A 16,680-nucleotide genomic window follows, 5' to 3' on the forward strand; every position below is an offset into this window, starting at 1 on the left:
ACCTGACAATGAAGTGTCAGATGAGTTGTGGTGTGAAACTCCATTGGGTTTTATAGACTCAACGATTGAGGTTAAGCTCTTCTAATACATTTGATTTCAGTTAACTTAGGTCATGAAATGCACAAAGTTGTCAGTGTTACTCTCTGCAGCCCACAGATCATCTTGCCTTATTCCAGCCACAGCTGGTTGGTAACTGACGACCTGGTTTCCTGCCACCTATCTGACACAGTTTCTGGTAGCACATATGCTGCTCTCCTCTCTCTCCCTCCCTCTCAAACACACACACACACACACAAACACACACACACATGCACACAGTGACTATCTCTCACTCTGGTGGCACAGCACAAGTAAGTCAGACTTAAAAGAAAACACACATGTGTCATAGCGGCCGGTTGGGAATAAAATCGAGGCCACTGGGCCAGCGCTGGCGGCATTCATTCCATTTCATATTAATGAATTGCTAGAAGCGAATCTGCTGGGACACTGAGCTCAATTAAAATCCTTAATCTGAGTGAAGAGTGTGTAGCAAAAAAAGGACCACAGCTAAAACAACTTACCCACAAACCAAATTAATTCAATGGGATTCCTAAAATGGTCAATTATATCCTGAGGCAAACAGATTGGCTCAGGTAGACTTGATGCTTTGATTAGCAGTAAAATGTGTCCCAAATGACTTGTTAATGTCTGTGTGCTTGTTACTCCTTTTATCAGGCTGCAGGTACAGATTGTTGCCAACGAACCTGTTGCCCTCATGTTGTTAAATTAGTTCTGACAACTCCTCCTATCAGACCTAAATTATATCGATCCCCAGCTGTGTCTGCCCGGCACACATACTCCTCCTGTGTGTGTGTGGCTGTCAGCATCCCATCATGTTGCATGAACGGTATCAGCTTTCCCTTGTTGCCCCAGTCCCTCTTACAGAGTGTGACACTTTGCTAAAATTGTTGCTCTTTAGACAGGATGAATAATACCACTGGGTGGGAGTTTGGAGTGATTCATTAGCCATCTGGCTCAAAGACAGACACACAGGAGAGAGAAAAGACTTACTCTTGTCGGTCTTTGCATGTCAAAGCAGTTTGCATCTGTGTCATTTAATGTGTGCTTGCATAAATGGCCAGATTAACCTATGAGGGGGCACTGGGGCAATCATCTTCGACCCTGTCATCTCATAGTTTCCATTCAGTCCAGCGCACATAGCTGTACACGGCAATCTTGTTATAAGCTGAAATTCAACCAGTGCTGGATTACTTCTTCCTACTTTTAATGTGTGTTGTGTTAATTTGTGAGAATTTGATGAACTTTTATAAAACTGTTCCATCCCCAAAATGTCCAGGTGATGAGGGGAGTAACAAATTGAATTTAAAACCGGGGTAAGAGAAGGAGAGAAACAAAAGTAGGAGCCAAAATTAAATGTTTCATTTACAATTTAAAGAAAAAGTAAACGAACAAAAGCGCATTTAGTTTGTGCCATGTAAGCAAAATTTAAAAACAAAAAATATTAAAATCTTTAAACTAGATTTCGACACCATGCCGACCAAATAACACTCAGTGGACCTGAGGGTCATTTTGGTCCCATAGAGCTGGTTGCTGCAGCTGTTTGTAAGTTAGCTTAGCCTGAGTCCAGCTACGCTATAGGCTAACACACATTTTTTTCTAAGTAGAGAACTGAGAACTAAATTTGGAAGTTTTCAGATTATATTTTTGAAAAATAACACAATATACCTCAATTTCTAAAGTGTTATGCTAAAAACATCAGGCTAAATGTCAGTTAGATTAGCATAAACAAATATTTCCCGCTCATTCAGCTAAATGGGCCTATTGCTGAATCAAACATAATTTCCCTCCTATGCCTACATTAAATAAGTCATTAGCAGTTATGCACAAATAGTTGGTGCAACCCAATCCTGGAGGTTCTGGGTCTCGGGCTCTGGGGCAGATTGGTAATTCATCCTTGTGTCTTTGTGTAAATGCTGATAAATTAGTCTGATCTCTCTGTATGTGGCACATTCTTGGCATTGCCATTTAACCCACCAGTAGGCACCAGCACGTCTCAAACCTCAAAACTTTGGGTCAAAATTCACATTGCAGCCAAAAGTGTTTGCAGCCATGTTAGTCAGTCACAAAACTGATCCAGAAATTAAGAGTAAAACTTGAAGATCTCGTCAACATCATGTGTGGTATTCATTCAGTAGATGTAAAGGACGGCTGCAGTGGTCTCAGCTCTAATTTTGCTTAATAGCTTTACAGTCCCTGGTGGGTTTTCTTTGGGAAAACATACACCCCGTCATTTATTCAGTGACTAATAGTGAATATATGTCTTTTTTTGAACTCATTCCCAATTCAACTGAGCAGGATTAATGTTGCCGTTACATGCGTGGCTTATGTTTCCCCAGATTTAATTTAAAGCCCTTAATTTGTTTGTGCACTATGATGATGTTGAGTCAACTGCACATTACCATATGCAGAGCTGTGTTGAAATGGTCGGCAACGTGATGCTGCTGATTACTGTAGATTTTGGTGGTGTTCCTAGTGTAGGTGGAGGTGTGTGGGAGAGGCTGCATTCTGTGCATGTAATGAATTCAGCCTCTCATGAGCCAGTTTGGTACAATACTGTGCAACAGTGCTTCACTTAAAGAGCCAACGAGGAAGAGATTAGCCTCTCACTCTGCACATTAACTCGCTGCTGAATTGTTGCAGTTGAATCTGTAGAGGGGCGTGTGTATGTGTGTAGCTGCCCTATGTGTTCTAGTGTCTCTTTACTGTACTGAAAGCCCTGATAAAGTGATCATATTAGAGTTTGTGTTTCTTTATGCTAGGTGAATTTTCATTCCTGCAAAACTGGCCTTTCTCTGTAGGGTTCTGGCACACTGTTGGATAGGCAGAGCAAGGAGGATTTAAGTCACAACAAACTTAAAAGAAAATGTGAAAATGTATGGAAATTCATAGGCAATCTTGATATATCAAGACTAATGGTGCGTTCACACTGAATGCAAAGTGAATTTTCACTTCAAACAGCCAGAACACTAAACACTAGTCTCAAGCTAGGAAGTAACGGCATGTGGTGAGGGTGTGTGTGTGTCTGTGTGTTTAAATTGAGTTGAGCCTCTCAATGAACCCAGCACTCACCAGAGACTCTGATTCTCCCTTCTTTTCCGTGTCTCCTCTGTACATTCATAATATAAAGTACATTTTCCCTCCAGCTCCAGTCGGAAGTCAACACAGTATGTTAACACCGACAACAGAGGTGTCCCGAAAGCCATGCTGAAATAAGGATATCCAATGATAAATCTAGTCAGTGTACTAAATCGTAAGAAAATCGTCAGACAACAGTGATGTGTAGAGTTGAACATCATCTACATACTGTTATTGTTATGGAAACATTGTTATTGTGGATAAGAGTGAAAGCATGTAGAGATTAAACAAAACCGGGTGATGTGAATGAGGAGCAAGTTGAAAATCTTGAACTTTCATATAAAGCCGCATTCTGGGTCCTTTCCAGACAATGTTGATTAGCCACACTGTATAACATCTGGAATCCGGAAATCATATGTCATCCTCCAAGCTAAGTGCATTGTGAAGAGAGTTTGAGGCTTTGAATCAGTTTAGGACTGCTCTCAGTCGTACCACCTCATTTTTTAATTGTATCCAACAAATTTGTGTTCCTAAAGAGGTTAGATGCAAATTCGCCCATACAGCATCTCAAGTAAACTGCATTAAGATATGATATTGGACACTGAAAGACTACAAAAAGGTTGCTTTGCGTGATTACTGACTGTGCCAGGGAATCTTGTTTCAGCAAGAAACCAATTTCCAAACTACACAAAGGAAAAATGGCCACAGTGTGTGTGTAGGGATGAATCATGAGCTACCACAAGCAGACAGAACATTTACTTTAATTTTGAGGGAGCCTCCACTGAATTGTTGTGCTCAAAGTGCAGCCTTGAAGGAGCTTTGCTGCCTGCCTTTGTTCAGCGTGTTTGGTTTGAAGGCTATTTCCACAGACTCCCACTCCTCTGCTCCCGCTCCGTCTCAGTGTCTCTCGCTGTGTCGTCTCTTTGTCTGACTCAACTCACTCACCCAGTCACTCACTCACTCACTCACTCACTCACTCACTCACTCACTACAGTTACAGTATGTGGAAGACAAAATAGACAAATAGAAAGACTGCTTTTGTGTTTGTCGTGTCAATTAATTTACATTAATTTGATGTGATATTTCCGCCACCGCTAGCTGTGTAACTTCTTACACATGTGCCAAAACAAAGTCAGACATGCCACAGTAATTTGATAGACTGACTGATATGTCATTCTTTAATTAGGTTACAGTCTGCTCCAATTTCAACCTTAATCTGATCAGTAAAAATGTCGATGTTTTCAAGGCATTTAGAAGCATATATGAGGGGTTTTGTGTTAAAGGCCACATTAAACTTGCCATGAGGAGTGCGCTCAGCCTAATGTTTTAAAATCCTCTCTGGATCTGAATGAGCTTTGTCAAGTCTAAGACGGACTAAGATTCAAGAGCCAAGCAAGCAACAATGTGAGACTTCACTGAGCTAAATGAGAATGTCAGCATGCTAACATACTTCTAGTGCTAAGATGCTGATGTTTAGCAGGAACTTTGCCTTTGTATCACTACAATTATGGTATTATATGCAACAGAACAACAGTGATATTTTAACTCTTTTGCTGGCAAGAATCCACCAAATGACACAAAATGCTGTAAATAGTAAAGTAAATAGCTGTACTACTCCTTTAACACTTATGGTTCTGTATATTGATCAGTTTCCCCCAAAGATCCCCGTGTTGGTGTTGTTCCTGGGACATCGTAATTATTGTTTCTCCAGGACCATCATTGCACCTGATCAATCACGTTGTTGTAATGTCATAGCCTAGTGACCCCAAAAAAGACCCTAAAAGAACGCACATGGGAAAAGTTATCCTTTCAAACACGTGTTTAACGTTGTGAAAGGGCCTATTTTGACCTAACCAAGTCTTTCTGTCGCCTCAACCCAACAACACAAAAAAACTGAGAAGAATATGAAAATAATACATGAACATACAGTATAAATAGTAAGTGAGCAGTATAATAAAATGTTCAGATGGGATACAAACTCCAGTCTCCTGGGGGAAAGTTCTATACTTAATTGATTGAGCCACAACGGCTGACTCTAGTGGACTTTGTTGCTTTCTCCTAAATCGAAATGATGGTCCTGGAGCAATATTATGATGTTCCAGGAACAACACCAGCACGAGTTTCAAAGCTATGACATTACAGTAGCATAATTGGTCATTTGCACTAATGGTCCTGGAGCAACATTGATTATGATGTTCAACACGGGGTTATCAGATACACCTAAGAGGTCCTTAAAGCGGCTGTTGCTTTTAAAGGGGATGGGAAAATTTGACATGAGTGGTCATTACTGAAGCCTGGCACAACTCTGGTGCTGAGAGTTCCCACAGCTGGTCCAGCACAGATCATCGCAGGGATTTATTTTACCTGAAAACTTACAACTCTGCCATTATACGCGTATTTGGGTCGGTTTGAATATTACACATCACGATCTGTTTACCTCTAAAGCGGAGCAGTTCTTTGCCAAAAAACACATCTTTGTGAAAACGCTCTTCAACCTCACTCGCACAAATGTGAAGTTGCTAGCTCACATGTTAGTGTGGATGGAAAATAAACACAATGTGATCGATTTTTTCACATCACCTGTAACCACAGCACACAGTTTCTCGCTCAGTCGTCGAACACGGTGGTGTGGACGTTGAGCTTTCACGGCTCTGAACAGCGCTTTCAGGTTTATCCGCAGCAGTGTGAACGTGGCCTCACTCATTCACTCGCTCATTCGGCCTCTCTCCCCTCCCACTGCTTTCAGGAGAGATTCTGCGTGGGCTTACACTTGAGTTTGTGCCATGTGCTTTCTACCCCCTGCTCACACACATGCACACACACACACACACACACATATATATACCCTCCCCCACATTTCCGATCACTGGCCAAAGATTTTATGAGTTTGTAAATTTGTGTCTCTGTGTCTCTGGAAATTAATTCTAATTTCTAGGATAATTTTCACAGCTCAGAATATTACTTAGCAAATTAGCAGTGGATATTGACTGATTACAGGACGTCAAAATCGTCTTGGTTGGTATCGCCTTGAGGTGGAAAACATCGCCAAATGAAAATCTTCCATTTTCTGGCAGGCACTTGTGTTTTGTTTGTTACAACATTATCTTCTCCTAATTAAAAAAAAAATGCACAAAATCTGCTTTTCTCCATTGCTGCAAGAAACATTCAGATGTGAATTCTGGTGTATGTGCTGGTTAGAGATTGCCTGTCGGTTGCTCCTGCTGCTGTTTTTCAGTGTTTGTGTGTAGGTGGAGGGACATCAGTGTGTGCGTGGGCAGATGTGAGTAGAGATGCCTGCCAGGTGTATGTGGCTGTGCATTCTTTGTCCCTCACCATACAAATTTGGTACACTAAATGGATGTACTACAACGCTGCATGACATTATATCTGTTTATTTTTTTCTTTAAAATGACTCAACTCCCAAAATGTCCTTGAGTTACATCCTTTTGTTGCCTTTTACCTATTTTTGTCATTAAATTTGTCACACACCGCAGACAAAAAACATTAATCTCGGCACCAGATTTAGCTACTAATGGGTTTTTTTTATATGTCCCTGTTGCATTTTCTCTATTTTAACCCAGATGTCTTTCTCCTTTTCAGGGCCATATTAATTTCACTGTCTTGACAAAATGATAAAAGCGAGAAACACACAGTCAACACCTCTAAATCAAGCGATAATACTGATAATGTCTGTGTTGTCCATCAGGATCTTGGCCACTGCTGGTGCTCACATGAACATCCCAGTCGACCTTCGGACCCTGAGGGCCGTGCGAGTGCTGAGACCTCTCAAACTTGTGTCCGGGATCCCCAGTGAGTCCGTTACTGACCTCTAATCCTGCACTGTAAGGCCGAACAAACTGGTGCAATGCTGCAAATAACAAATTAATATTCTTTGTGGGTAATTTTTAAAAAAGGGCTTCAATCATCGATCATTCATGCCCTTTTTGAGAAGAGGTGTGAATCCTTCCTCACCTCACAATTGACAATTAATTCGAATGCATCTCAACATATGGCATCCTCAATTTTCTATATGACCGCACACAGCTGCTTATCTATTATGTAATACAGCAGTAAGATGAATCTAACTTCCATTTTTTTTTAGAAAGTCCTTCCAATAATCAGACTACAACAGTCTACTATATAAAAAGCTGCGTCTTTCCAATACCAGTATCTGTGTGACCCACTGTACATAAAAATAACGAGGGTGCTGTAATCCACAAAAACATAATTTCACATAGCAGCTTTAGGACAGGGCACATATTGAACAGTGCCTCTCAGAGTTGGACAGCAAAGTTGACAGTGCTTCCTCAATTCTTAGCTGATTAGCTGGGCTCACTGGCTGCAGACGGTAGCTTCAAGTGAAAATGGCTACAGTGGTTCACAATTCTCATCAGATTTTACACACAGCGTATGTCTCCTCTAGTTTTCAAAGTTCAAAAAACCTGACAAGTGGCCTGAGATGTTGGCTCTCCAAATACTAGGTGCGTTTTTTTAACACTGCTGATCTCTGCTTCCCATTGAGAGTGAAGTTGCAAGGTAACTTAAAAGTTTATTGTCCAAACAAGGCTCTCGATTACGCTCCCTCTCTGCATCAAAGTGTATCTTATAATCGAGATATTTCTACACCTCTACTTTTCAGTGTAAATCTAAAACTGTAGTCAATCTTACCATTCAACGTCTTAATGTTGTTGTCTATGTTTTTGTGAGAAGGTGATGAGTGCTGCAATTCATTGGCACCTTTGTTCAATAAGCACCTGCGAAATCCAGCTTGCACATGTAGAAACATTGAAAGCATGTGTATTGCAGTTTATGCCATTCTTGACAGCTAATTACTGCCTTCATAGTAACAAGACTGTATAAATACTAAATACTTTGGTGCTTTGTCTTCTTCTTTGTGAATACTTTCAGGCCTGCAGATTGTGCTGAAGTCCATCATGAAGGCGATGATCCCGCTGCTCCAGATCGGCCTTCTTTTGTTCTTCGCCATCCTCATGTTCGCCATCATCGGTCTGGAGTTCTACAGCGGGAAGCTTCATCACACCTGCCTGCCATCTGTGGAAATCCTCGGTGCGGTCCACGCACACACTGCTCACAAATCTCTTTCTTTTCTAAAGCCAAAAGGTCAATCCACGCACCAAATGTAATTTTGTTTTATGTTTGTAAAGTAAGTAGATAGTTAGTGTAAGTGTTTTCCCAAAGTTTTCACCATCTAGTTTTAACTGTAGTAAGGCATTATGATATCCAACAGGCTGACTGTATAAGCATAAATTTTGGCTTGACCACCTCGCCATCTGTGGGCACCTCCTGTCCTTAGGTTCATCTTCTTTTATCACAATACCAGTGCCTTTAGAGGATCATTGCCGCGCTTTGTTTCTACCAGCAGGTAGAAACCTGCTTTCCCAGCAGGTATACCTCATGTGTCACTCATTGTTCTCAAACAGAGGGTGTGAGCATCTTTGTTTGAGAACCTGAGGCGTTCGTAGATTATAGTAGCAGCGAGCTCAGAGGTATTATTAGAGTTGTTGCAGGCTGATTTAGCTACCGCTTAATTAGTCAACATCTACTCTCTAATCACACGCCACACCACAGCATTTACTGTCATCACCAGACGCAACGCAGAGCTGAAAAGGTTCACAGTATTTAGAACAGGAAAAGATAATTTAATCTATTCCCTAATTATAAAGCGATTCATTTTGTAAAGATGCCCTCCAGACGCATTTAAAGACATTTAGAAATACTCTGCTTTGAATAATAATTTGTGTCTGTTATAGTTCATTAAGTTTAAATACTCATGTCCATATCACACTTGTGTAAAGGCCCCTACACACCAGGCCGAAGGTCGGCTGTCAGTTAGTGTCCGGGGCTGTAGTCAGTGCAGTGTGTCCCGCGCTGTTGGCACTAGACAGCCGATGTCAGAGGCTTTTTGGCCGATTCAACATGTAGAATCGGCAGCGGCTTGTCCGTGAAAGAAATCACTCTGATTGGCTGTTTAGGTTGAGTCTGTCGCTGTAGTATCTCATTTTCACCCATTTAGTGCACTTTTCTCAGACATTTTCTTGATTATAAACAGCCACATTAGCGACAGTAGTGTCAGAAAATGCTGCTTAATCATTACCAACGGTTTGTATATCGGCAGAGAGGTATTTCCTCTCCTGAGGCGCAGAACGTGCAAGCTTTTCGGCTGCTGGCTGTAGTCTGTGCGGTGTGTTAAAGTGCAGCTTTGTGGCCGAGATAAAGGAGACATGAGGAAACGCAACAGTCAGCCTTTGTTGCAACTAGTTCTTTGATGTCAGATTGGTGTGTAGGGGCCTTAAGTTGCATACTGAATCAATGCCTGGATGTGATGTCACAAAATCCTGCTCGTACATGCACATGTTGATCTCATATTTAAGGTGAGCACAGAAACTTTAAACCTTCTAGTGTCTAATTCTGCACACTGAAGTTCAAACATCCAAGTGAAATAACAAGAAGTAAAACACATTTTTGAGTGGAAGGGGCCTTTAAAATGCAGTTACCATCTACTCAGAATACTTAATGTCCAAGTAAATGATTATTTAGTTGTTGACCGTGATAACGGTCATAAATTGGACAGAAACCATGTGAATGAAGTGTTTCCTTGAAGCAGTTCAACAAAAAAAGTTTGATATTTTGGGAAAACATTTTGGGAAATATACTTTTCTCTATTGCAAAGAGTTATAGGAGAGGTACTTGTACACAGGTCTGTCGCTTCTACGCTTCCCATTCATTGTCTATGTAAGCAGCTGTGCAATGTGTCATGTTGCCCTCTCCTCATCTGCATAACGTTTAGGTCTAGGCTACTTTTCGCACATTAGGGGCCTCCAGTGTGACTCGCCGCCTCTTAAAAACCCCTGAAAAACTATATAAACTAACCGATGTAAAGTTAAAATGAAGACAGATTCATCAGAGGGTGCAGCCTGTGTTGATCAAGTATGCAAAGCTGGCAAGCGTCCAAAAACACCCCTATGGACACATACCGGTACAGCTAGAAGCCTATTAGCTTAGCTTAGCATAAAGAGTAGAAACAGTGTGAAAAAGCTCATCCTACTCCGTCTGAATGCAACAAAATCAGCGTATCGGCATCTTTAAAGCTCTTAAAAAAAAAAGATTATATCTCATATGTTCATCCGATGTGTAAAAGTGGTGGTTGCAAGCATATGACAGATGGTTAGAAAACCAGAATATGACTTTGTGTGAGTTGTTAATGTACACCACATGCATCATCACAGCATGTGGTACAGATTCTATGTATGAAGATTTATAGTGTTCAGATAGAATATAAGGGAAGTTTGGCAGCAGTGCGCTGCCCAGCTGCCTAGACCTAAATATTAGTTTATTCATGAAATTTTTTTAATGTAGCTATATGGATATTTATCCACATTATACTGCTATTGTCTTTGTACGTAGACAATGAGACTGTTGACTCGTCGGAGTTGGCGTTCGCCTGCGGAGTGAGGAAGTGTCCAGAGAGGTACGACTGCAACGACACCTGGATCGGGCCCAATGACGGCATCACGCAGTTTGACAACATCCTGTTCGCTGTACTCACCGTATTCCAGTGTATTACCATGGAGGGATGGACGGCCGTTCTCTATAACGTGAGTTCAGTTCTGGTCAAACCACAAAACAGTTATTGTATATGTGTAATAATGAATGAATGTTCATGGATTTTCAGACCAACGATGCCTTGGGTCCCACATGGAACTGGATTTACTTCATTCCTCTCATCATTATCGGCTCGTTCTTTGTGCTGAACCTGGTGTTGGGTGTCCTCTCAGGGTGAGTGTGACTCCTCTCATGTGTATATCATTGCCGTTTCCATCTGTTTTATGACGGCAGTTTTTAACGCTTCTCTCTTCAGAGAGTTTGCCAAGGAGAGGGAGAGGGTGGAGAACAGGCGGGCGTTCATGAAGCTACGCCGGCAGCAGCAGGTGGAGCGAGAACTGAACGGCTACCGAGCCTGGATAGACAGGGCAGGTACTGGGCAGCAGAAGAACTTCACATCTGCAGACACACACCTGTTGTTTAGTTGTGCGGAGGTATGCAGCGACACAGTGAGTGAGAATGCAGATGTTTATGGATGCACATGAGCGAACCTGCGATCTTCTAGTTATGGGAAAGTTGCCCTAATCCCTTGGTCACCTGAACAAGTGCTGTCAGACCCGCTTAATGCATTTTGGATCCAGATGTTTTCCTGCAATCATCATCGAAGGGTTTGGTCACAACAGACAAAAGCTGATATGTAAAAGCCATCTGACAAGCAAAAGAAAATATTACAAAAATGTTAGATGGTGCTGAAATAACTTAATAGTACACTTTTGATAGGAATTTAACAGGTTTGGATGAGTCTGAATCTTTCTATTGTGTTTTTTTGTTTACTTTTTGGTACGATAATAACTTTAAAATTCAATATTCAATCGTGCGTTAACAGACAAGCTGTAACAACTCCAGGAAAAAGACAAAGTGTATGAGTTCAAATCAACAATAAACAAACTCCCACTTTCCACCACCACCCACCCAACCACCCCCAGCCCATTTTTATGTAATAGTCCATGTAAAAAACAGTGAGACAGATCAACAGACAGACAGACACAGACAGAGAGACACCATCGGTCTATGGTTAGTGTAAACAGGTATTGATGCACAACATAAATATGTAATGTTATTTATATTTTTATAATGAGTGAGTTTTAGAGGTGCAGGTAGGGAGATTTGGTTATCGATGAACAGAGACTTTGATGTATACAGTCCAGTAACATTTGCACATTTTTATAACACTTGTAAAATGTTTTATTCCCATTCAAGTTAGTTGGGGGTTAAACTGGAAGTTAGCCACTTGAACACAATGGTGTATAAATATTTTGACCATCACAACCCCCTCGAAATGACTCATTTCACGATAAGAATTTGATCCATTTGGTCAGATTTCGATTTGAAAGTCTAGTAGAGGTGCGAGAGAGAATGAAAATGTACAGATACTGTACGATTACAAAAATTCAACAGCTCAGCGGTGGGTCTTTTTTCCGGCTTCCAGATTTTGTAAAGCGATCGCTCTGCTACAGACACTTTCAGAGTTTCTGGACCTACAGTAAAGTAGCCACACACAAACACACACACACACACACACACACACACAAACACACAATATGGCAATGGCAATCTACATTGCTAGTCTCCCACGCAAGGAGAGGGTGAGAAAAAGGTGATACTGACTCACTGACTTAAATTTGTGTGCAGCATGTGTGTGTGTGTTTACATGCATGTGTGTGTGTGTGTGTGTGTGTGTGTGTGTGTGTGAGAGAGAGAGAGAGAGCTGCGGTGCATATTTATGTGTGCATGGATGTGGGTGAGTGTGGGAAGAGAGAGAGAGAGAGAGATATTGGGAGGATGTAAGAGAGAATAAGAGCTTTTTCTCTAAAGAAGGTCATGCTGGCCTCTCCAAGCACACGTTTACATCAGTTTGGCCTCAGTTCCTGTTAACGTTCGCAGACATCCTAAAGAATACAAGCCTGAAATGTGTATTTACACGTCTGATGGTTTAAATTGTGCAGTATGAAAATAAATCTGTGTATAACCTCCAGTTTTATTGTGTTACAGAGGAGGTAATGCTGGCAGAGGAGAATAAAAATTCAGGGAGATCGCCGTTAGACGGTGAGTTCACACACTTTAAACACACCTACACTTCATCACACGTGGATATACGATTATTACATGTTGTGTAATGGCCACAGAAAAATGCTCTGTTGTTCATCTTGTGTGTGGAAACATGTCAAACCTTGTTTCCGGTCAAGTTTAACCACAACTGTACTGTAAATCATTGTGCAAGCTCCAGGTAACCATAGCAACAACACTAATGCTTGTTTTACCAGTTCAGCCTCTTTCAGATATGAACCTCGTTACGTAAACATGTTGGCAATTCAACACGTCGGTCTCATGAGTCACTTTTACGTAAAAATCACAGCAGGAATACGACTGAGATGCTGCACGTCGTGTCCTGCCATATTATTTATCACTTAATTATCACCTCTTGTGTGCAAAGGAAATGAAATCGGTCAACTTAAACAGGAAATATTGTGAATGAGTCTGTTTTAAGGTAATGAGGAGATTCTTCTCATGTCAGATCCATCTGGAGAAATGATTTTTTTTCTCCTTTTCAGTGCAGAGCAAAGATAAAATAGAAGAAAAGCACGTTTAAACACAATCACCATCTGACCAGCAGTCTCCCTCCTTATATATTCATTGAAATCCTGCAAATCGCCCTACATACAGCATGAGAATAAATTATTTTCATAATAAAATAGGCAGTAAAGTCAAATTAAAGTTATAAACTAAACTAATGAATGATGAGCGAGAAGCGGGGGCGAGAGTTGATTACCTGTTAAATCAGGAATCAGTGGCAAAATAAGGTTTAATATCCTTCACTGAGAGTGAGATAACTGAGAACACTCTTTTTTCTTCATATAAATAAACATTTCATCTCATATCTGTCCTTCAGCAATGCCCCCACTCTCACCTCCATGAGAGCTCTGAATAAACAGGCATTTACGCAACCGATACCTATGTCTGAAGGATAAAAAGCCATCATTGCATCATGAAACCAGCAATGTTACATGCTTAACCGAGGGTTAATCTGAACACAAACGCAGTGTCTCTTTGCTCTTTTGGTGTGCCCATATGAGTAGGGTGCAAAATTGTGATTGTGACTCTTAATTGTGAATTAATTTAATTCGACATTATCATTATTTTAATTTTAATTTGATAACTGTAGATAGGTCAAAAAAAAAAAAAAAAAGAGGAGGACCCAAATGCAGACACAACGACAGTGTGGTTAAGAAACAAAACACTAGCTTTAATAACGTGAGGATGAAACAGGGGAAACACAGGCAGGACAGCTGAGAACACGAGGGATGAGGGATTGAAATTCAGTCAATACAATTTTTTATAGCATGAATTTTTTGTGGAACATTTTTAGTGCTAAAGAGAGCGAGTAAGAAGACCGGTGCACGGAGAGGAGCGCCAGGGGACGAGAAGTTTACAGACACGTCTACAGCCAGTGAGTGAAGAGCATCACCATTTCAGTTCCTTCCTCACCCTCCTGCCCTCCCATGTTTGGACTTGAACCTGTGATTCTCCCTCCGTCTCTCTCAGGTATGTCACGATCCAGGATGAACTTCCGCAGCGGCCGGCGCGGCCCCGCTGCCTACCTGCGGCGTAAAGAGCGGATGCTACGCATCTCCATCCGCCGCATGGTGAAGACAGACACTTTCTACCTGATGGTGCTCAGTCTGGTGGCTCTCAACACCATCTGTGTGGCCATCGTCCACCACAACCAGCCCGACTGGCTGACCATCTTCCTCTGTAGGTTTTTACATCTCATTCTAGATTTACTACTTCTGGTCATGTCTGCCTCCTTCTCCTCTGATTGAATTGCTTTTTTGTTTTCTCATCTCTAGACTATGCAGAGTTTGTTTTCCTGGGGCTGTTTTTGGCTGAGATGTTTTTGAAGATGTATGGTCTGGGTTTCCGACTCTACTTCCATTCATCTTTCAACTGCTTCGACTGTGGGGTGAGGTCCTTCATCTCTCATTCTGACTCCATATTGCACTAGAAAAGAAAAACTGACTCAAAAGCAATTCTGTTTTATATCACAGAGGAAAAAAGTCGATTTCTGGTGGAGAAGCCAATAAATCAGGAAGTAAACCATTCTCACAAATGTATTAAGCACATGCAAACACCAGCCTGTAGCCACCACATTCATAAATACTCTACGTATAATATCAGGGGGAAATTAAAGATAAAAATTGAATTACTGCATGAGCAGGAGAACGAGAGACATCTGACCAAACACTTATTTTTTACATTTATTTTAATTATGTAGTGTTGATAGGCTATTACTCGTGGCGTGCAACCAATCAGATAGTGTTGTGTTCGGGACATTGTTGTGGTGACTACAGACAGAGACGGGTGACTGAATCAAAGTCCAGTAAGCGCATTGTTAAATTAAGTTATTTTCCTGGCAATCAAACTAAAAAAAACACAGATTCAGATAATCAAAATTATTCTGAATTTCTGATAATCCGTCTGTCTTGAGTTATGATCAATAACTGTGCCACATAGATTTTAGAGGGTAGTAAAAACACGTCCCACATGTCCACATCAGCTCTCATTTACTGATGGAGCCGTTTTTTGCTGTTCGACATGTTCTGCAGGTCATTGTCGGCAGCATCTTCGAGGTGGTTTGGGGCTTCTTCAGGCCGGGCATGTCATTTGGGATCAGTGTACTGAGGGCGCTGAGACTTCTGAGAATTTTCAAGATCACCAAGTAAGTGGGACAACGAGACTGTTCGCATGAAAAACAACGCATTTCAGCTAATTCGGGCCTGGTTTTGTAGCATATTTGTCTGTGTATATTTTTACAGAGCTGTGTTCAAAAAGACAAACAGCGTGTGATTTCTCTCTGTCAGATACTGGGCCTCTCTCAGGAACCTGGTTGTGTCCCTCATGAGCTCCATGAAGTCCATCATCAGCCTGCTGTTTCTTCTCTTTCTCTTCATTGTGGTGTTTGCTCTGCTGGGGATGCAGCTGTTTGGAGGGAGGTGAGTAACATCCTCACAGTTATCCAGGACTAGTTTCTTCTTGATTCACATTTTAACCTCGGCATCTGACCGTGCCGCAGTTTCGAAAGCGGTTTCTACGCCCCGCAAACTGATCCGCAGTTTCTCTCAATGGCGTCTATGATGAAGAGGAGAGGAAATGACATGTCCGGATGAAAATAGCTCTACATCCTCCTCCTCCTCTTCCTTCCTCCTCCTATTCTTTCCTTGGTCATATCTGACCCCGCTTTCTATCTTCCTTCCCTCTAGGTTCATCTTTGAAGATTACACTCCCACCAACTTTGACACATTTCCAGCTGCCATCATGACAGTGTTTCAGGTTTGGCTCCCACAGATCCCCCCCGTTCTGCTTGCTCTCCATGACACATTGCACCCTGGGATATTTCTCACCCCAGGCGCAGATTAAACAACTCTGCTCACTCGCTCTCCACCCCCCTGCCTCCGCTATCAGCCCACACATCCATGCACACATATGCGCACATGAATATCAAGACAAGTGAAACGTGAATGAATGCACATCAGATCAGCTACAAAACCAACCGCACTGTGAAAGAGTGTTTTGATCTGCACACGTAGTAATTACTGATCTTGCTGTCACTTTTAATAACATATCATAAACTGGTGTTGCAGACAGATAATACATCTCCTGATTAATGTATTTTAAGGCCAATATTCTCTTGAATCACACACGGGCATTGTAATTATTTATGCTATATATTCTGTGCGTTTGCCTGCAGATTTTGACGGGTGAGGACTGGAACGAGGTGATGTATAATGGGATTCGCTCGCAGGGTGGAGTCCAGTATGGCATGTGGTCATCGATCTACTTCATAGTGCTCACCTTGTTTGGAAATTGTATCCTTACTGACTCTTCAAGAGTGGTCAGAGAGCTCTGATATAGGGTTTACATCTG

At 41.6% G+C, this 16,680-nt stretch overlaps 1 protein-coding gene across 1 annotated transcript in view; it reads left to right on the forward strand.

Annotated features, from left to right (window-relative positions):
* cacna1eb (calcium channel, voltage-dependent, R type, alpha 1E subunit b) overlaps positions 1 to 16,680 on the forward strand; it is a 62,192-nt gene that overhangs the window by 20,158 nt on the left and 25,354 nt on the right. The window contains exons 5-17 of the mRNA XM_073490858.1: positions 6,842 to 6,945; positions 8,044 to 8,202; positions 10,561 to 10,751; positions 10,829 to 10,932; positions 11,015 to 11,130; positions 12,751 to 12,804; positions 14,126 to 14,206; positions 14,302 to 14,511; positions 14,607 to 14,719; positions 15,363 to 15,475; positions 15,618 to 15,749; positions 16,017 to 16,086; positions 16,505 to 16,622. Of these exons, the coding sequence (XP_073346959.1) occupies positions 6,842 to 6,945; positions 8,044 to 8,202; positions 10,561 to 10,751; positions 10,829 to 10,932; positions 11,015 to 11,130; positions 12,751 to 12,804; positions 14,126 to 14,206; positions 14,302 to 14,511; positions 14,607 to 14,719; positions 15,363 to 15,475; positions 15,618 to 15,749; positions 16,017 to 16,086; positions 16,505 to 16,622 (1,565 nt within the window). The remainder of the gene's footprint in view (positions 1 to 6,841; positions 6,946 to 8,043; positions 8,203 to 10,560; positions 10,752 to 10,828; positions 10,933 to 11,014; positions 11,131 to 12,750; positions 12,805 to 14,125; positions 14,207 to 14,301; positions 14,512 to 14,606; positions 14,720 to 15,362; positions 15,476 to 15,617; positions 15,750 to 16,016; positions 16,087 to 16,504; positions 16,623 to 16,680) is intronic.

Source organism: Pagrus major, chromosome 21, assembly GCF_040436345.1.
Source record: "Pagrus major chromosome 21, Pma_NU_1.0".
Lineage (NCBI taxonomy): Eukaryota > Metazoa > Chordata > Actinopteri > Spariformes > Sparidae > Pagrus > Pagrus major.